This window comes from Piliocolobus tephrosceles, chromosome 2, assembly GCF_002776525.5.
Source record: "Piliocolobus tephrosceles isolate RC106 chromosome 2, ASM277652v3, whole genome shotgun sequence".
Classification (NCBI taxonomy): Eukaryota; Metazoa; Chordata; class Mammalia; order Primates; family Cercopithecidae; genus Piliocolobus; species Piliocolobus tephrosceles.
The window spans coordinates 86281467-86302163 of record NC_045435.1 but is presented as its reverse complement, the minus strand read 5'-3'; the positions used below and the strand labels follow the sequence as shown (position 1 = coordinate 86302163).

Below are 20697 nucleotides of genomic sequence, written 5' to 3'. Positions count from 1 at the left end.
GCCGGATCTCAGCTCACTGCAAGCTCCGCCTCCTGGGTTCACGCCATCTCCTGCCTCAGCCTCCCGAGTAGCTGGGACTACAGGCGCCCGCCACCACGCCCGGCTAATTTTTTGTATTTTTTTAGTAGAGGCGGGGTTTCACCGTGTTAGCCAGGATGGTCTTGATCTCCTGACCTCGTGATCTGCCCGTCTCGGCCTCCCAAAGTGCTGGGATTACAGGCTTGAGCCACCGCGCCCGGCTAACATAAGCCACTTTCATACCTGACTACCAATGTATGGACTTCAGAGTAACATGGCCTATATTTTTCCAGGATTTTTTTTTTTTTTTTTTTTTGAGACAGAGTTTCACTCTTGTTGCCCAGGGTAGGATCTCAGCTCACTGCAACCTCCGCCTCCTGGGTTCAAGTGATTCTCCTGTCTCAGCCTCCGGAGTAGCTGGGATTACAGGCATGAGCCACCATGCCCGGCTAGTTTTTTGTATTTTCAGTAGAGATGGAGTTTCTCCATGCTGGTCATGCTGTTCTCGAACTGCTGACCGCAGGTGATCTGCCCACCTTGGCCTCCCAAATTGCTGGGATTACAGGCATGACCCACCCCGCCGGGCCTTGGATTGTTCTTTTGCTGTTTTTTTTTTCTCCCTTCCTCCTCCCTATTTTCTCTTCACTGCATGAGACTTTACAACCTGCTAAAAATGAGCTTTCAGGACCTACCTATCTAGCAATGAGAGATCAGATGAAACCTGAGACCAGATACTCATTTTCTTGCAAAATGCTTTCTCCAAAAGATTTTTAAAAAGAAAATGGGGTAAATGTGAAAGGAAAGTATCTTGGGCCTCTTCAAGCTAGGAACTGCTCAGGGCAAATCTGCTTCCCATTCTATTCAAGTCATCCTTTTGCTCACAGAGATAGATGCATATTCTGATTGCCTCCTTTGGAAAGACTTACCAGAAACTCAAAAGAATGCAACCATCTGTCTCTCACCTATCTGTGACCTGGAAGCCCCCAGTGCTTTGAGCCTGGGAGCCTTGATTTGAGCAGTCTCCCCCTTTCTTTCTGGAACTAATATGCTTCTTACATATTGATTAATGCCTCATATCTCCCTAAAATATATAAAACCAAGCTGTGCCCCAACTGCCCTGGGCACTTGTCGTCAGTACTTCCTGAAGCTGTGTCACCGGCAAGTCCTCAACCTCTGCAAAATAAACTTTCTAAGTTAACCGAGACCTTTCTCAGATTTTCTGGGTTCACAGCTGATTCAGAAGCTGGTTATTGACACCTGCTAGGTGCTTGGGCCCAGACTTGCCTGCCAGAGTGGGGTGAAGGAAACACCATGTCCCTGCCCAAGTGAAAGTGCTGCCTGGATCTGAGTCAAGTCTGAGACTGAGCCACTGCAGCCAGGCCACCCCTGGCACGGTGGCCACTGAAGCAGTGAAACTCACAGTTAACTACCATCTGGGCTTGGTCCTCCAGGCTGCTTGGGATAGAAAAGCTGGCAGAGCTGAGGGAAAGAAGGGCCCAGGGTGCTGGGGACAGCATGAGACTTGTACACAAGGATCAAGCCCCAGAAGTGGTGGCTGCTGATCCTGTTCAGGAAGCAGGGTCCCAGAGTGCTGACCATGTAGGACCAGAGAGCCTGGCACAACACTTGAGGGCTGAGGGAACAGAACATCAAGGAAGCCCCCGCCACCCTCCTTGAGGATTCATGCCACCTCCTGGTGCCCCCAAAAACCTAGTGCTGCAGTTGGCACAATCCAGGCAACCACCAGGCCAGCATTCTCCAGCTGGCCTCAGTCCAAGGGAGAAGCTCTAATGGTGGAACCACAGGAAGAAGCCGAGGGTGCCTGAAACCCTCTTCCACCACAGGGCCCTGCCCACAGGCCTGCTCCTACTGGGCTGGTCCAGTAGGATTGGTTCAAGTGGTGTGCGTGTGTGCATGTGCTTGGGGCCCATCAGCTTGATGGTCCAGCCCTGCCTGCTGTCTCTGGCTGTGCAACACTTCACACCTCTGAGCCGCATCACTCCCCATTATTTTACTCCTACCCACTCCCCGTCTTCCCCACAGGACAGTGCTGGCTCTCCCTGAGTTGCACTTTCCCTAGGACTGTCTTTTAGGTCCTCCAGGAGAAGAAATGGAGGTTCATAAAAGTTTATATGGAGGGGGTCACAGCTGTGCAGGAAAGGTCGCAGTTGTGGAGGAGTCACAGCTATTTGGAGAAGGTAACAGCAGTGTGGGGTCACACATGAGAGGGGTTACAGGTATGCAGGGGTCATAGCTAAGTGGGAAAGGTCACAGTGGTGTGGTCTGGATCACCTGTGTGTGTTGGGTGTGGGTGGGGTAGCTCAGAGATCTGCATGGGTCACATGTGTGTGGGGGAGGTCACAGGTGCAGGAAGTCACAGGTATGGGGGACAGGCCACAGCTCCTTTCTCCTTTCCTGCTCTCCCTTTGCTGAGCACCATTATCTCATTGTGGCAACTTTTTTTTTTTGAGACAGAGTCTTGCTCTATCACCCACGCTGGAGTTCAGTGGCACAATCTTCGCTCACTGCAACCTCCTGGGGTCAAGTGATTCTTGTGTTTCAGCTGCCCAAGCAGCTGGGACTACAGATGTGCACCACCAAACCCAGCTAATTTTTTTTTGAGATGGAGTCTCGCTCTGTCGCCTAGGCTGGAGTGCAGTGGCATGATTTCGGCTCACTGCAACCTCCACCTCCCGGGTTCAAGCGATTCTCCTGCCTCAGCCTCCTGAGTAGCTGGGATTACAAGTAGGCACCACCATACCCGGTCAATTTTTATATTTTCAGTAGAGATGGGGTTCACCACATTGGTCAGGCTGGTCTCTAATTCTCTGACCTGTGATCTGCCTGCCTCGGCCTCCCAAAGTGCTGGGATTAGAGGCTGAGCCACCGTGCCCAGCTGTCCAGCTAATTTTTGTATTTTTAGTAGAGGCAGGGTTTCAGCACGTTGGCCAGGTTGGTCTCAAACTCTTGTCCTCAAGTGATCCACCTGCCTCAGCCTCCCAAAGTGCTGGAATTACAGGGGTGAGCCACCGCGCCCGGCCCATCATTTTATTGACCAACACCTGAATCTTCTCTCCAGCCTGGCCTCCCCCACCATGGCCATGAGCACCTGGGACCCCTCCACTTCTGTGTCCACCTCCTTCTTCACTGCGTGAATTTACCATGTCACCTTTCCAGTGCTACCACCTCACTCTCTCCTCTCCATTGTCTACCCATCAGAGGTGAGGGAAGGATGTCTTTACAGCCTGGGTTGGCACTGGCTTGGCCAGGCTTGTTTCTCCCATCTGGCATCTTGGTCTTTGCATCTAGTGTACATCTACCTCTATTTTGTCACTCCCACAAGGACAGGGGTCTTTGTTGGTGTGGTTCACAGATGCATCACGGATGCATCCCCAGCACCTAGCCCAGCACAGGCACACTGTGTGCTCAGCGTTTACTGAATGAGTGAGGCAGTCTCCACCATTAGGCGAAGTCAGGCCTGGTGCTGTTCTCGGGCTGTCCCTCCTGCCTCTGTCCACAGCAGCCCCTAAGCCACACCCCAGCCCTGAACTGTTCACCTTCACCCTCTCCAACTTCCTTCAGCCTCTGCCCAGGATTTGTTCCCGAGCATCGAGCTGCCGCCCTCACCTTTCAGAACCCAATGTGGGAAGAATCTCTAAGGGCACCACCCCTGCTCCCCTGCTGCTGGCTGCCCTGGCCACTCAATGGCTTCTTGAGTCTGTCTCCCCAGAGCCAGAGCCTCCTGAAGCAGGGCTGCGTGGTGAGTCATCGCGGACATGGGCGGGACCCCAGGTAGGGGGATGCTGGCTGAGGGGAGGGGCAGAATGCACCCCTGTCAGAGGCAGGGCTAGTGAAGCAGCTCAGAGCTGGTCTGGCAACTCCAGCTGCTCCTTCTTTCCTCAGGGACAACCAGAGACTAGCCATACTCTCTCACAGCCAGGATGGAGCAGACCTTAGAAGATGTTCCTGCTCCCAGGCCCAAGATACCACCTCCCAGCCCCATCAGGCATCTCCAGAATGGAACAGGGACTGAACCTCAGGATTCAGATCCCAATCCCCTGCCCACCTCCCACCACCAGATCCGAGGGAGGTCTGTGACCCTGATGAGAGGTATATGTGGCTGGTGTCCACTGCCCTTGGGAGCAGGGACTGGAGGAGACACCCTTGCCTGTGGGAACAGCAGGGAAGATGAAACGTTTCTCCCTGGGTTGGCAAGGAGGCTGGCACTGGTCCAGCTGAGAAGACAGGGGCAAGTGGCAGAAACACAATGAGCCCCGTCCCTCACACAAGGCTGGGCCTGACTCCCTTGCAACCAATATGGAGAAAGCAAGGTCACTGGTGTTGGGATGGAATGTGGGTCCCCCCACTCCCAGTGACTCCTGCTCCAGCAGAACAGCTCCAGAGTGGGCAGCTCTGGGCCCCCCGTCTTGGTGAATACATCTTACATGAGAAGTCCCCAGCAGAGGGTTTCATAGAGACAGAGCTGAGCTCAAACCCCATGAGAGATTCTGGAATCTCTCACACACTCTAGCCCACATACAAAATCCAAGCAGAGAAGCAACTGTTTTATGTTTAATTTACAAAAGAGACCCCAAAATAATAATAATAAACTATCCAGGGCAAGAGAGTAGGGTCAGGTCCTCCCTAGCCCAGCTGTACCCTCCTTCCCCTCTGGCAGGGAGAGAAGGGGCCTCCCAGGGGACTTCCCCTCCCCCTTAGAACAGGGGGCTGTGAGCTGGTATGGATGCCCTCCTGGGCTTCGTGGGGGCTCTGCCCACTCCAGACTCCAGTTTGTCCACCCCCTGCAGGATCCTACATGCCTAAGAGAGCCCTTGTGGTAGAGGCCAGCTTGCTGGGCAGCTAGGCAGGAGACCCCTACAAGGTCCAGGTAAAGGCCAGGGCTGCCAGAGCCAGCAGACTGGTGAGGTGGAATCCAGCCCAGGCCTCACTGGCACCCCCAGCTGCCTGCCTATGGTCCCACTGGCATTGCTCACCACTCCAGCCCAAGTAGCACTGGCAGCGGAAGTGTGTCTGCAGGTGGTCAAGGTCGGCCCAGCTGAGCTCCCCGACAGGTCGCAGCTGGGGTTCACCGGGTACGTGGCTAGGCACTAGGCGGAAGCTGTTGGTGCTGAGATGCAGGAAGGTACTGGCACTGGGGTTGCGGCGCACACAGCGTCCATGGCCATGGCACTGGGCCCGGCTGCAATATTGGGTGGCCCAGGACACATTGACCACGTAGGGGACCAGCAGCCGTGTCAGGTAATCCTTAAGATACTGGCAGGTCTCCTGGAGGCAAAAGCCAAGGACCACAGGTCAGGGTCAGCGACCTCGGCCCACAGGCCCAGATGGAAACTGTGTCCACACTGTGATGACTATGCCTTATTTTAACTGCACTCATTTATACATTCAATCTGCACCTGAGCCACACAGTCCCTGCTCCTGCCGAGAAGTGGGTGGGGGCAGAGACCGGAACCCTGTTGGGCAGATGGGGAAGGGCGGAACTCAACAGCTGTTCAGGAAAGCATTTCCTCTTTCCTGAGAGCAGGGTGGGGGTGACCTCCTTCTCTGTCGTGACCAGGGATGCCTCGGGTGGGAAACAGACAAGGGGACTGGACTAGGATTGCCCACCTGAGATTGGTAGCCAAAGGCCCTCTCTGCCTGTCCCGTAGACTGAGCTCTAGCAGGCTGGGTCTCGCTTACCGTGCTTGTGGTGTACCCTGCGTCGCCCCAGAGGATGACACCAGCTGCGCCCAGGGCTGCACTCTCGCCAATGGTAGAGATGAGGTCCATCTATGCAGGAAAAGGGATGGTCACTGGGGAAGACTGAGACCACAGGGTGAGAGGAACAGATGGGAAGGGCAAGCCCCAGCCTGTTTCAACCTACTGAACTCACAGCTCAACCCCCCTTTCACCTACAGGCAGAGGCTCATCTGTTTTGCTTCCTTTTTAAATGTCCATTTCCACCCCACTTTTGGGCCTCAGTTTCCCAAGCCAAGGCACACTTGATCCTAGGTGCAGCTATCAAGATGGATTCCAAAGTTAGAAGGCCTGGGCCCCAGACCCAGCTCTGCTCTGGATTTGCTGGGAAGCTTTGGGCAAACTTCTCAGCATCTTTGTGCCTCAATTGTTCTCATCTGAAAAATGGGGATAATGATGTCGCCCTTTCAGGTTACAGAGAGAATGATTTGAGGGAATGTGGAGCAGCCAATAAACTACAGATATAGTCCTATAGTGGCCCCTGATAACCCAAATGTGCAGTGGATCCTCAAGGAGGAAAAAGGCAGGGCCCTGGAGACACATACCTCACTAAGCCCTGTGAGCCTGCGGCTATAGGTGGGCCGTGTGAAGACATAGACTGGGAGTGCATGGTTGGCATGGTGGGTTCGAGCCACACGAAGGGCCTCCTGAACACGGAAGCTCACAAAGTTGCGGCCATGGCGGGAGGAAGCAAGTGTCTCGTCCAGGTAGACAGACGGGAAGAGGGCCGTGCTCTCAGCCCACAGCCAGGCCAGCTGGTCATTGCGGGCCACCTCAACATCAGGGCAGCGGCCTGTGTAGCTCTCCCAGTTCTGCACATAATCATGATTGTAGCAGTCAGGAAAGAGGTAGAAGCCCCAGAGGTGCCGGGGCCGCACTGCCTTGACATAACGCAGTGTCTCCAGCATGAACTGCTGCGCTGCGAACTCAAACTCATATTGTGCCTGTTTGACTATGCGGTCTGGAGGCCAGTCAGGGTGACGACTGGCCACCAGCTGGCGTGATGACCGGCGGTACACATCTTTGTCCTGCCAGTTGCGCACCCACACAGGTCGCCAGTCCTCCCAGTCGATGACCGCCAGCCCCGCAGACTCCTGTGTCCGAATGTAGTGCTCCACACGTTTCTGCAGCATCTTCCGGTGTGCCCAGAGGCTGACATTCTGTGGCACACCACCATGCACAGACCTTCCCGCGGAATCGAAGCGTGGATACAGGCCTAGACGGTCGCGGTAGAAGATGGTGATATTCTGGTTCACAAAACCCTCATTAGGTGAGGCCTGCACATCAAAGGCATTCAGGTCCAGAGGCACCTTGAGGCGTGGGCCACAGTCCTGTGTGGGCACATCCCACGCTACCACAAAGGGCCGGCCTGTGAAGATGGGTGGTGCTGTGGGCTTGAGCTCCATGGCCCATGCCACCGCCAGCACCAGGGCCAGTGTAACGGCGGGGCCTGGGCCTGCCCGCATGCTGGGGGCTGCAGGAGGTGTCACCTGCCTGGCACCAGCTCAGGAACTGGAAGAAGGGTGGGGGAGAACAAGTCAGTCTAGGGAATCCTGAAGTGCCCCCCTCAAGCCCATCTATGCTCCCGAAGCCCATGCTGTGTGGGGGCACTGTGCTCATGGCTGTAATAGGTTTGAGAGACCACAGGCCACTGCAGGGCAGGCAAGGCACCCTGGGAACTCACTGCCAGAAACACAGGGCTCCTTTCTGGAGCAGGTAGCCTACGACTCGGGAGAAATCTCTATTAGGTCTGTGACCCTTCTAAGAACTAGATAATCTAGGCTCACCAGAGTGAGCATGTACTGCATATCATCCAGTACATGGTTTCAGAGAACCCTGAACCTCTGATGCCCACCCTGTACACCGTGAACAACCCTTGATCCAGAGAAACTATAGCATTTGGGTAAAGCAGGGAACAGCTCATTCAGAGAATAGGAAACTGGAAGGAACGCAGCTGCGAGGCTTCTATCCGTGTAACACCCGCCCCGCAGAAGAGTGAGGCTGTCCGGACTTTCTCTCGAGCGCTGACACTCTCCCGGCTTGGAGGAGGCCCCGCGGGGACAAAGGGGCAGCGGACCTCCCATGGCGGCGCCGGCCGACCGGCCCGTCCCTCCACCGCCACCGGGAATGCGCGCGCCCGCCTCCCCCTCCCGGCCGCTCAGGGCTAGAGCGCGCTCTGCCGGGTCTTTGTGCGGGACCCCGCCCCCGCCCCGCACGTGGGGCCAGCGCCCGGTCGGGTGGGGGTGGGGTTTGTGGGACGCCTCTCCGCGAGCACCCCCGGGGATTCAGACCCCAGCCCAAGGGGAGAGAGCCGCCAGGTTTGCACCGCCCGCCCTCACCTCGCGCGGGGCGCCACCGGGACCCGCGCCAGGGACACCGCCATCCCGGGCCCAGCCCAGCCCGCTCCGGCCGTTCGCCCAGGCGCGGCCCCGGCTCAGCGCCTCTCCTGGCTCCGCCCCTAGGCCCGCTGGCCCTTTAAGACTCCAGTGCGGAGGTGGGCCCGGGACTGGACTTGCGACCGAGGCGGGAAGGTGTGTTTCACCTTTCTCGGTGCCGGTGCCGCGTTTCGGGCTCGAAGATCCCCAGGTCCTCTGCAGAGAAACGTAGCCACCCATCTGGGACCCTTATGCCCCTCTGAGCAGGGTTTTCTGTGGGAGTCTCAGCCACGAGCGTAAGTCAGCCTGAAATGTTCCCCCTGCAGCCCGAGGCCGGTGGTTCAGTCCTACCCCCTCCGCGGCGCCGCCAGCCCCTTAAAGAGACAGTGTGAGGGACGGGGCAGGGGGACGGGGAGAAAGGTGGGGGAAATGGGAGGAGGCGTTGTCCCGCTCGACCATCAGGAGGTGCTGCGGTACTCCGAGGTTGGTGGGGGGACAGCAGCAGATCTAGCTCTGCACCCCCGAACGTAGACGCCAGCCATGGGGCCCCTTTGTGTGGAAAAAGGGACTTTGACCTGAGGCGACCTCTGGTCTCCTGGACAGTAATGCCCCGCCTCCCACGAATCAGGGGCCCCCTTGTCAGGTCCGCGGTGTAAAGGGAGGCCCCGCCCCCTGCAAGACTGAAGGAAGGGGCCAAGCACAGCTTCTTAGCCCGCCCGGGAAGGGCCGAGGCAGTCGTTATCCTGGCAACCCGGCTGTAGGTCGCGGCGTGGCCAGCATGGGTTGGGGCAGGGAAGCTCAGAGGGGTCTAGGAAGTTGGCCGCCCCCTCTGCCTGACTCGCATCAGGGCGGGCCGGTCTCTGAGGTCCTTTGGGAGCCCGGCTCCCTCTCAACCCCGAGGAGGCCCCCATCCCCTGCAGCAGTTTCTGGCTGTACCTCCAAGAAAGCCAGCAAGAGGGGTCTCCCAGGGCCTCCATCCCGTATCCAGCGACCCCTACGCTCCACTGGTCCCTCCCGGTGGGGGGCAGGCTTAGAGCTGGACCCTGGCGAGCCCCGTGCGAAACCACCTCGGCTCTTCCTACGTCCGCTCCCCAGTGCGAGACTCAGCTCCCCAAAGGGCCCACGTGTGCGCCACCAGCCCCTAACCCTCCCAGGCGCCAGGAGAGGGAGGGAGTGCTGTGGGGGTGCTGACCAGCCGTCTGCGCTGGGCTCACCTGTGTGGGAGTCCGTCGGCCCAGTCGGTCGGCGGCCTCCCTCCTTCCTGGGGTGAGCCTCTCCAGCTAGGCTACTTGCGCTAGTTGCTGCCCCTTGGGCAGCCCGTCGAGGACTTGATAAACCCCATTCCCTCCCATCCGCTCCCGCCTCCCATCCCAGCCCTTTCTCCTCACTTCCTGCTGCCCCCTGAGAGGAAAGGGCCAGGAACAGGCGCGGGGGAGGAGATCGCCTTGACCCTGTTTCCCTCCAGAATGCCCTGCTGGCTGGCTGCCCTCCCCACCCTTCCCGAGTAGGATCTGGTCCCACCAGCTGCGCCAGGTGACAGGAAAGCTATGGGCTCAGGATCAGGTGCCAATCTCCCCCACACCCACAGCTTCCAACACTAGGGAACCTCTTCACTCCTTCCCTAGGGTTGGGGCCCATCCTCAAATCCAGTAGGGTGTGAGAGGATGGGGTCCTGTGGTGGTGCTTTTGAGAGTCAAAATACTTGGGGGTTGTTCAGCTGATGGTCCCCCAGAGCAGGTGCCAAAGAAGGGAACTAGCCTTGGGAGGAGGGTCGGGGGGACTTCCAGTAGCTGAGTCCATTTTTTTCCACTGAGAGCTTCCGCATCCTGTGTGACAGGACAATGTGTTGGTGTGACTGTGTGGGTTGGGAAGGAGGGGACCAGCTGGGAGGGTTCTGCTGAGTGCTTTCCTGCTGGAGTTCATCCCTGGGTGTATTTCAGAGTCCACACAGAGTAGGGGACTCCTTACAACATGGATGAGGAAAGGGGTATATTCCTCTGGCAGGGGTGTTCCTGTGGCTGGCCTTAGGGATGACTGCAGCAAGGTTCCAGCAGACCTCTCCAGGGGTGCAGACCAATCTACCTACCCTCAAATCACCCAGAGCCAACCCCTCAGCAACCCAATGGCCCAATGCCCAGGAGCCTCTCCCCCAACAGAAGGCTGTGTGAGGGTTAGGTGAATGCCCTAGAGTCTGGCCCTGAGGACCAAGGAGTCCATGACATGGTAGGGGAAGGTGCAGTGTCCCTGTACTACTGTGCTGGCTTCACAGGGGTCAGAGGCCTTGGAAGCTCCATGGGTGGGGACCCCTGGGGAAACAAAGGCTAGGCCAGACTGTCCCAGGGCAGGGACACTTCCTTTGGCAGCCAGCAGGAAGGAAGTGAGCACAGCCCAGTGGGAGAGAGTGGGGAAGTGCTGCCTGACCTCCATTGTTTCCAGTGTTGGGGTCAGCTGAACAGGCCCAGCACAGGGAGTTCCCCCAGGCTGGGACAGTGCTGGTAGGAGATAGGATGCTATCTGGCATGGGAGAGCTCTGGGCCTTGAACAGCCAGTAGAGGGGGACCATGAAGGATGACAGGGCCTCATGTTTGGCATCCTATGGGGGATATGGGGAGGCACCCCACAGAACTACAAGTCCAGGCTGGATATGGTGATCCTGCTCTAGGCTTGGCAAATTCAAACCTCCAAAAGACTGGCAGACCAACTCCCTACAGTCAGAAGCCTGTCCCTGAATACTCTCCTCTCTAACTGGGAGTTGGACTGATAGTCAAAGGCTAAGCCTAGCAGAGAATCTGCCTCATAGCAGCCCCTGAGAAATGCAGGCAGAATGACCACAGAAGACAGGCTGCAGGTGGTGAGAAGATGGGGGCAACCGAGAGCAGGGGCAATATTGGTGGGCTGAGCCTTGCTTGCTGAAACGTAAGACTGAGCTCATTCTCCCATGATGTCCACAGGCAGGCCTCAGAGAAGGAACATGAGTTTAGGTTGCTGAGCCTGGCAGTAGGCCAAGGGTGTGGGGACACCTATCTGGCTGCTGTCCATTAAAGTTGGGCTTTTGAGGTCCATGGAGGTCAGGCCATGACCCCACTTAGGGTCAGCTGGCAATTCTGCAGCTAACACAGATATTCCAGAACTATCTGGGGTCACACTCTCTCACCTTAGGTCAGGCAGGTAGGGCCAATCCTCAGTGAAGTATCCCAGGGCCTTCTGATTCCAATGGTCACCACCACATGGATCACAACAGATAATTGAGTGTCCTCCCACCCTGCAGAAGGCCTGCAGTGAGGTCTGTGTGAACACACAGCCATCTGCTGGCCACAGCTGAGATGGCCACAGGCTGAGCTCAGACTTACCCTTGGGCTTTGCTGGTCATAGGGGGCCTGCCAGAGTCCTGTGCCAGGCCTACCTATTGAGCCCAGGTGGTGGTCTAGACACTGGGTGTCACAGCCTCACAGGATGCCACTCTCATGTGCAGGATCTACAAATCATTTTATTGAAATTGAACAAATAACACAACAGTCTTCCTAGGCTGGGGGCCATCTTCCCCAAGCCACTTCCCACATTCTAGAAGCACAGAGCTTGCACAGTACTTAAAAAAAAAAGTCACCTCTACATAGAAATCAGACTCTGCCACGACATCATCATGGACTATTTACAAACCTTCACATTATAAGTATTCCTTTTACGGTTTTTCTCTCCTATCTTTCCCTACCCAGGGGCTCTAGTACTTTCCCTTGACTGATCCTGAAGGGATGGCGGTTACTGTAAGGGAGGGGGTGGTAGGCTACTCGTAACTACTGGCACCAGCCTTAGGGTGTTGTCCCTTACCACAAGGTGGTGAACAGTCCCCTCCCAATTGGAGGGGTGGAGGATTTGGTGCAAAGCCATGGGGATTAGACAGAATAGGTGGGTTGGAATAACTCCCCATAGGCACAAGCATCCGCAGCATGTCCTAACCCCAGCCTGCACCCTCTCAATTCCTCAACTGGGGGTTTGGGGTGGGGGGGGAACAATTAGTTACAGTACGGGGATCAGCCCAGCCCTGGGTAGAGGGAGAAGCCCCCACCCAGTCCCTACTCTTATCAATAGCCAGCAAACTGTCCATCCATCTGAAGGCGGGAACAAGTGGCAGGTAGGTTGGAAGAAACAGGCTGGCACTGCCCCCAGCCTCTGTCCAACACAGGAGGAATCGAGGTAGCAAACGGCTGAAATGCTCTGCCTAGGGGTTAAAAGGGAAGTGAAGGAAAGGAAGTTCCTACTTGTATACAGTGCCCACAGCCTAGGGGCTGGAAGAAGGCATACCTTGCTTGTAAAGTGCTGTAGCCTCTAGCAGGGCTAGGCCCCAGGCAAACTTGGAAGAAGGCAGACCAGGCAAGGAACCAGGTAACGGGCATTCCTGACTGGTATATGCCCTGCCGTGCTTCTTGCAGGGGTGGCTGGGGAGAGTGGGGTGGTAACTCTGCCATTAGCCTTCACCACCCACCAACCACCTCTTGTCCATACACAAACTAACACCCAACTAATATTGCGGGACTGACCCGCTCACAGCTGAAGATTATGGGCCAATGGAATTTATTCAGGGTTGTGGCCCCAGCCTGGGCTCCTCAACAGAAGTCACACCTTGATTGAGCCTGGGAGTTTCTTGCTGGGGCAGGGGGTGCTTCCGTCTGCCACCTCCCACAGTCACACCTCATAGAGGATCACAGGGAAATCCACGTGGATGCGGGGGGGATCCAGCTTCACGATGCCCTGCCATGGAAACAGAGGCTAGTGAGGGTCAGCTCAGGGCCTCTACTTCAGGAAGCTTCCTTGTTCCTCCCAGATCCCCCCCCCCCCACCATGACAACAGATCCCATCTGGGTCTACCTCCACACGCTTACTGTAGGCTCTGTGACCACTGCCCAGCCCCTCACCTGAGGAATCAGATTCTTATGCACTCGCCTCAACTTGGCCCGCTTCTGCCCGTTCTTGGTGACGATTGTCTCCTCATAGAATTCGTGAGCGAGATCCCCATCCTCATCATAGAACATAGAGCTGCACAGAGGGAGAGGGGAACAGGCTGGGTTGGAGCCCCACACCTAGGCATGGCAAATGTCACAGGCCACAGGGAAGTCTGTGGTCTTCTTAACCCCAAGTGGGAAGAAAAGAGGATAATATGCCTGGAGAATCCTTTTCTAAAAAAAGTTTTGCCGAGTACGGTGGCTCACGCCTGTAATCCCAGCACTTTGGGAGGCCAAAGCGGGCGGATCATGAGGTCAGCAGATCGAGACCATCCTGGCTAACACAGTGAAACCCTGTCTCTACTAAAAATAACAAAAATTAGCGGGTCGTGGTGGTGGGCGCCTGTAGTCTCAGCTACTCGGGAAGCTGAGGCAGGAGAATGGTGTCAACCCGGGAGGTGGAGCTTGCAGCGAGCTGAGATCGCGCCACCGCACTCCAGCCTGGGCGTCAGAGCGAGACTCCGTCTCAAATTTTTTTTGAGACGGAGTCTCGCTCTGTCGCCCAGTTTTTCTGAGATGGAGTCTCGCTCCATCGCCCAGGCTGGAGTGCGGTGGCGCAATCTCAGCTCGCTGCAACCTCTGCCTCCCGGGTCCAAGCAACACTCGTGCCTCAGCCTCCCAAGTAGCTGGGACTACAGGCACGCACCACCACCCTGCTAATTTTTTGTATTTTAGTAGAGACGGGGTTTTACCATGTTGCTCTGGCTGGTCTCGAACTCCTGAACTCAGGCAATCCACCCGCCTTGACCTCCCAAAGTGCTAGGATTACAAGCGTGAGCCACTGTGCCTGGCATGCCTGGAGAATCCTTTGCCTGAGGTTTGGGGTCTACTAGAAGAAAGTGGAAAGGGGGTGATGGGTGGGCAGTGCTACTATGTCAGACCCCCAAGAAGAGAGGCCACACCAGAGCACACCATCCAGGTAGCCACCAAGGCCAGTTCTTATCATTGATTTGTTCAGCAAGGGCAGACATTCTAATATCAGGCGTTTACCCTCACCCAGGACTTCTAGAGTGGGCAGGGTGGTGGCCTGGGCATGTTGGTCTCACTGCAGAAGATGCTGCTGGCCCAGTGTCAAAGACTGAAATAGCAAATGCCTAAGCTAGGAAGAAGCCCAAAAGAATGAAGGCTGTGTCTCCCCTGACCCCACACCCCAGGTGGCTGGTGAATTGCCACTGTTGGGTCTTCCCGGTGTCTACAGCCAAATCTCCAGCACGGGGAGCGCCTATGTCCAGGAGCCCACTACAGCCAAGCCAATCTGGTACTCCTGTCTGGGCCTCTGGGAGACTAGGGTGGGGACTGGGTGGGTAGGTCAGCGCTCTGGATCTGGAGAACATAACTGGGTGAGGATCTTTTTTCCTCAGCCTTACCCCCAGTACTGGGGCCTATCCCTGCTTTCCCAGCCACTACTCTGAGAGGTTCAGTCCCACTACTGTCAGGAAAAGCAGCCTAAACAGGGTCATTATCCCCTTGGAATAACTGGGGGGAAAGGGAGGCTAGGAGCCTTCAGTATGCAGGCTGAGCCGGAAGGGATGAAAGGAAGAGATCCTGAGGTCTTACGGAGGCCCTAGCTTAGCTTTACCGTGCGGAGGGTCTGCACAGTGACAAGCCTCAGGCCCACTCTTCCCTAGGGAGACTTCCAGAGTGGCCAGGCCGCCAGGAGACCACTACTTGGCTTTCTCCACCCCTAGCCCCAATGGGGCTCAAAATATAGGGGTCGTCCTGGCTTGGCTGTAGTGGGGTACGGCGGTGGACGTTCCCCCGTGGAGCGGGACGCCTGGCCGCCCGCCTGTTCCCCCCGCCAGGGTGGAACCATGCCCTTACCCGCGGCGCGTGAAGACGAAGGGGGGCACAGCTCGGCCCCGAGGCCGCACCAAAGCTTGCTCAGCTCCTGCTGCCTCTGAGCCGCCGCCTCCGGCCGCCGAGGCGAAGGGCCACAGGCCCCGAGCTTTGGACCCGCTGGCGCCCATGTCAGGGCCGCCGGCGCATGGCGGGCCCCGCGGCCGCTCTGCTCACAGCGCAGTCCGCACCACCATAACCTGCCCTAGCCGCTGCTCGCAGGTGCCGCCGCCGCCGCCTTCCGCAGGCTCTGCTGTCTCCACGGAAACCTCACTTCCGCTTCCGCACGCTGCCCCCTCTGATTGGCTGTTGCTCAAGTCGTGGGGACGGGACCAATGGGCGCCCTTAGATGCTGGGCATCCCAGCATGCGTTACGAGATCTCGGGTCCCAGCGAGCCGCAATCTGACCCGCTGGGACAGTTCCCACGGAGGAAAGTGGTGGCCGTGAGTCCTCCCGGTCTCTTGGGTGTATTTGGCGGCTCCCACGTCCCCCAACACCTGAGTTCAGGCCTAGCAGGCCTTCTCAACCACCAATCCTCAACCAGCACTTCAGGGCCTAAGGCCAGACCGCTGGGTGCCCATCTGGCTTCTATTTTCACAGCTGTTATTTTTGCCATTGCCACGCTTATGTGAACCAACAAAGTTGAAGGAAAATTAAGGAACTGGCCAGATTCACATCGTTACATTCAGGTGTGAAGAACTTCGGATTCAGAGTTTTCAAACCCAGCAGAGTCCATGCTTTAATGAAAGCAAGAATTGTTAACAGCTATACCCTCGGTGCCATGAGCAGTGTCTAGTCCACGGTGGCAGCTCAGTATTTGGTGAAGGGGTTATGCCACACCTTCTCCCAGAGCGTGGTGTGTGTGTTGAAGGGATGGTTTCTCGGATGTTTTTGTTTTGTTTTTTTTGAGATGGAGTTTCACTCTTGTTGCCCAGGATAATGTGCAGTGGCACGATCTCGGCTCACTGCAGCCTCCGCCTCCAGGGTTCAAGCGATTCTCCTGCCTCAGCCTCCCGAGTAGCTGGGATTAACAGGCATCCACTACCATGCCTGGCTAATTATGAAAAAAATTTTTAGTAGAAACAGGTTTCACCATGCTGGTCGGGCCGTCTTGAACCCCCAACCTCAGGTGATATACCCGCCTTGGCCTCCCAAAGTGCTGGGATTACAGGCCTGAGCCAGTGCGCCCGGCCTTTTTTTTTTTTTTTTGAGACGGAGTCTTGCTCTATCTGAGTGCAGTGGTGTGATCTCCACTCACTGCAACCTCTGCCTGCCGGGTTCAAGTGATTCTCCTGCCTCAGCTTCCTGAGTAGCTGGGACTAGAGGTGCCCACCACCAGAGGTGCCCACCACCACGCCCAGCTAAATCTTTTTTTGTATTTTTGGTAGAGATGGGGTTTCGCCATGTTGGCCAGGCTTGCCTTGAACTGCTGGCCTCAAGTGATCCGCCCGCCTAGCCCACCCAAAGTGTTGGAATTACAGGCGTGAGCCACCATGCCTGGCCAGTTTCCCTGAGTTCTAACTGCAGTCCATTCTTGTTTCCACCACAACCTGAGCCCCAGGGAGCTGAATGATCACCGAGTATATATGCATACTACATCTTCTTCACAGACTGGTCCATGGTGACTTTGCAAGACACCTGTAAGCCTGTCCATCACCCTTGGCAACTTCTGGCACCATGAGGGGCAACTGCAGCTCTCCACCTATAATAAAGAGTCCAGGCTGGGCGGGGTGGCTCACACCTGTAATCCCAACACTTTGGGAGGCCAAGTTGGGAGGATCCTGGGCAACACAGGGAGACTCATGTCTCTACAGAAACTTTGTATGTATAAAAGATTCCAACAGTAGGAGGATCTTTAAATCTTTATTCAGCCAATTCTCTTAGGCCCCAGGCCCTGATGATGACTGTCACCCCCACCCCTTTCCCCACAGGAGGCATTTAGCTGAGGCCACCACACATTACATACATTCATACACTTTATGAAAAATACCTGAGGGAGAGACCCTGGCTTTGATTAGCAAATAAGGTATGAACCTGGGCCGGTGCCTACATTTACACAGACCCTGGCCCAGGGACATCCTCCTCATATGAGGCATTAAGGCACTTGGTGCACTGTGAGCCAGCACTCCCTGACCTCAGGGTGTGTGAGGAGTTGGCACTATAGAGAGAAACCAAGACTCTTCCTCAATGCCTGCCTTATTCTGAGCACCTACCCTTAGCTCTGATAAGGATATCCTGAGACCACATTCAAGATCCAAAACATTTCCCCATAGATGAGGGCCCTCACCCCTGCAAACACGACCCTGTTCTGTTTGTAGCATCTCCAAGATTCTCACTTCTGAGACACAAATTGAAGAGACTTCTGTCTGCTCCACTCCTGCTGCAGGCCTGGAGCAGCTTCTCAGGGCAGCCCTGGCCCACCAAGGCCCAGTAATGAGGGGCAGAGGGATGCAAGGGGTGCAGAGCCATACCCGGCTATACCCACAGGTGGACACAGGGGGCAAGCTCCTTCGCTGTTCTCTGGGCTCATTCCCCCAGCAGAGGAGAGCCTCCATGCACACTCATTCCACAGGCCCCACTGGCCCTGTCACACTCACACGGCATGCACTTGGTGCTGCCTGCTCTCCGCCTTCCACCTGGGGGAACAAGAGGTCACCCAAGGGGGCAGGCGTGCAGGGCCTCTTGGATCTTCTGGCGGCAATAGGAGTACTTCTGCAGGATCTGGCGGAGGTGCTCCTCCTCCTCCCGCTGCAGGATACGCAGGAAGTTATGTAGTTCAGGCATGCTGAAGGCGTCCCACTGCAAGGGGCGAAAGGGGAAGTGTACAGGCTGCAGAAGGGATGGCCAAGTCAGCAGACCCTCCCCAGAGAAGACTAGCACCTCATGTTCACACAAGCTAGGACTAGGCTTTCTGATGTCAGGCTTTTGGCTGAATGATCTGTGCTAGGATCCCTGACAGCAGTTTGTATGGAAGATGGGCCCTACAAAATGGTCACCTTACTGAGGCAACCAAATCAGATGTTCCCCAATTACCTGTGGACAGGTCAGGCACATTCTGCGTCTAATTCCACTCCACAGGCCTAATACCTTGGAGCCAGAAAGCTTCCAGGTAAAAAGTCTGAAGGGGGCCTCCTCATGTCATTAGATGGACTCCTGGATCTCCAGATTTTCCACACCAGGAAAGACCAAAGCACCAAGACAATTCTTCCTGGCTTCTTGGGACAACCCTAGGCTTTGGCATGAGTGGTCTGGAAGCCTTTGCTTTAGTTACAATGCCTATACACTCCTGGAACTGTTTTGCAGGGCTTGTCCTCCAGCACATTTCCTCCTGCAAGCCTTACTGTAGCTACAGCCCATCAGTCCCATCTAGTGACAACCAAGAAACTTAGGAGAACCATGTACTCACGTTCACCTCCCCAGAGTCATTTTCCTTCAGGACGAAGCTCAGGGCCTTGTCACTGGGCCCTGCCAGGAGCCGCAGCCGCAGGGGCTGCTCATCATCCAACAGCTTTCGCAAGTACACTGTGAAGGGGAAGTAATGATCAGAGACAGGGCCAGCTGCTCAGCCCCTGCATGCACAGATGCATGCATATATACCCTCACGTAGAGCAGGGTGGGGTGGGAATCCCACCTTGGCCGTGACGCTCAGCCCGCTCAAAGAGTGCAAACTTGCGGGGGTCATCCACCACCAAGAACTTTCGCAGCAGGGCCTCAATGACTTCACGTGCCCTTGTGCGTGACAGCACATGCAGGTGCTTGACAGCATCCTTGGGCAGGTAAAAGGAAGTGCGGCGCCTGACACTTGTGCTCCGTCCTGGGCCCCGCCGGGCATCCTGCAAGGAGGGTGGCTTCTTGCTGGAGGGCACAGAGACAGGGCGCACCAGCTTCAGCTGAACCTTGATGAAGCCTGTGTAAGAACCGTCCTTGTTCTAAAGAAACAGAGAAATCAAACCTTGATAGTAGGTTCCAGGTGAGATGTCAGTCTACTTGGGGCTAGGCTGCGTATGCACAAATTACTGCTTGGGCCCACCCAAGATAACCTCAGTTGTGACCCTCTGGGTATCAGGCACACAGCTGGGTACCTGCTCCTCCCCACACTCCTTTCCTGCACAGTCAACTCACCAAGCTCATGAAGAGGTTGCTATTGATCTGGGCATTGTACTCCTTGATCTTCTGCTCAATCTCAGCTTGAGAGAGGTCAGGTGTCTCCCACTCCACAGGCTCATCCTGCAAGATGGGCCAGCATGGACACAGGGCCCTTGAGGAACCCAGAGCTTCTCTGAAAAATGGCCTCTGGGGCAGTCCTTAGAAACTGACTGCCTTTGGCCCCCCTGTCCCTGATGTATATATATACATAGCTGCCAGCTGGTGCCCACCCTGAACCCCACTACTGCTCCTGGTTCTGCATGCTATGGGTGGATAAGGGAAAGGCAGAATCATTTGGCTTCTCTCTGCTGCCTGCCTAGGGCCTCAGCACTGAATGTAGCCCTAAGGATACCACAGAAGCAGGGACAACTGAAGGAGCATGGCCAGGGGACAGGAACAGCTGAGGGACTCTGAAGAGGGACTCTCATTTAAAGTAAAATCTGGCTGGGTGTGGTGGCTCACATCTGCAGTCCCAGCATTTTGGGAGGCCAAGGTAGGAGGATCACTTGATCCTCAGGAGTTTGAGACCAGCTTGGGCAACATAGCAAGACCTCATCTCTACTAAAAAAGGAAAAAACCAATTAGCCGGGTGTGGTGGTGTGTGCTTGTAGTCCTAACTGTTCAGGAGGCTGAAGTGGGAGGATCGTTTGAGCCCTGGAGATTGCAGCTACAGTGAACTATTATCGTGTCATTGCACTCCAGCCTGGGGAACTGAGTGAGACCCTGCTTCAAAAAACAAAAAACTAAAACAGGCTGGGCATGCTGGCTCATGCCTGTAATTCCAGCACTTTGGGAGGCCAAGGCGGGTGGATCACCTGAGGTTGGGAGCTCGAGACCAGCCTGACCAACATGGAGAAATCCCGTCTCTACTAAAAATACAAAATTAGCCAAGCGTGGTGGCACATGCCTGTAATCCCAGCTACTTAGGAGGCTGGGACGGGAGAATTGCTTGAACCCAGGAGGCGGAGGTGGCAGTGAACTGAGATCACGCCATTGCACTCCAGCCTGGGCAACAAGAGTGAAACTCGGTCTCGGAAAAAAAAAAAATACAGTAAAATCACACCTCAATTGCACATTCTGATCACAGCACCCTAGTTGAGTTGGAGTGAGGGTTTGTCCTGGAGAAAGCAGCCCATTTTTCTCCTCTGCCCCAGCACAGGGCCATGACCCACTGCAGGTGAGAAGAGTGGAGAGTGGTGCACATCAGTAGTCCAGCAACCAGTGGACAGAGTAGTACTTGGAGCCAGCTCTCCACGTCTCATACATAGTGAGAAAAATCACTGTGACATGATGTTTAATCTTGACCCAAGCTGCACATAAAGGCAGCTTTAGGCCAGGCTCCAATCTGCCAGAGGTACACAGGCAGCTTCCTTGTGGGTTTCTACACCTGCCAGTGCTGTCCCGAGATTTGGCTGAAAGATTTTTTTTTTTGAGACGAAGCCTCACTCTGTCGCCCAACCTGGAGTACAGTGGCTGGATCTTGGCTCACTGCAAGCTCTGCCTCCTGGGTTCAAGCGATTCTCCTGTCTCAGCCTCCCGAGTAGCTGGGACTACAGGTGCACACCAC

At 55.9% G+C, this 20697-nt stretch overlaps 4 protein-coding genes across 7 annotated transcripts in view; all 4 read right to left on the bottom strand.

Moving 5' to 3' along the window:
• Positions 1-4568: 4568 nt before the first annotated feature.
• HYAL2 (hyaluronidase 2) lies at positions 4569-8289 on the bottom strand. Its single transcript, XM_023231458.1, has 4 exons — positions 8115-8289; positions 6321-7287; positions 5719-5808; positions 4569-5304 (listed from the first exon to the last, which is right to left on the bottom strand). The coding sequence occupies exons 2-4, from the start codon at positions 7239-7241 to the stop codon at positions 4894-4896; spliced, it is 1422 nt and encodes a 473-aa protein (XP_023087226.1). The 5' UTR covers positions 7242-7287; positions 8115-8289; the 3' UTR covers positions 4569-4893.
• Positions 8290-11617: 3328 nt separating this feature from the next.
• Positions 11618-15265, bottom strand: TUSC2 (tumor suppressor 2, mitochondrial calcium regulator). Its single transcript, XM_023231459.3, has 3 exons — positions 14969-15265; positions 13061-13181; positions 11618-12896 (listed from the first exon to the last, which is right to left on the bottom strand). The coding sequence occupies exons 1-3, from the start codon at positions 15112-15114 to the stop codon at positions 12831-12833; spliced, it is 333 nt and encodes a 110-aa protein (XP_023087227.1). The 5' UTR covers positions 15115-15265; the 3' UTR covers positions 11618-12830.
• A 1565-nt stretch (positions 15266-16830) lies between these two features.
• RASSF1 (Ras association domain family member 1) overlaps positions 16831-20697 on the bottom strand; it is an 11802-nt gene continuing 7935 nt past the window's right edge. For 3 of the 4 annotated variants that reach the window (XM_023231416.1, XM_031935205.1, XM_023231415.3), the window contains 4 exons: positions 19107-19211; positions 18616-18913; positions 18391-18506; positions 16832-17783 (listed from right to left, as the gene is read on the bottom strand). In XM_023231416.1, the coding sequence (XP_023087184.1) occupies positions 17637-17783; positions 18391-18506; positions 18616-18913; positions 19107-19211 (666 nt within the window). In that variant the 3' untranslated portion in view covers positions 16832-17636. Of the gene's footprint in view, positions 17784-18390; positions 18507-18615; positions 18914-19106; positions 19212-20697 lie in introns of all 4 variants that reach the window. The other variant, XM_023231418.2, reaches the window with a different exon arrangement.
• The window catches only part of ZMYND10 (zinc finger MYND-type containing 10), a 17045-nt gene continuing 13189 nt past the window's right edge, over positions 16842-20697 (bottom strand). The window contains exons 14-17 of the mRNA XM_023231414.2: positions 19107-19211; positions 18616-18913; positions 18391-18506; positions 16842-17783 (exon numbers count right to left, since the gene is read on the bottom strand). The gene's annotated coding sequence lies outside the window, so the exon portion shown is untranslated. The remainder of the gene's footprint in view (positions 17784-18390; positions 18507-18615; positions 18914-19106; positions 19212-20697) is intronic.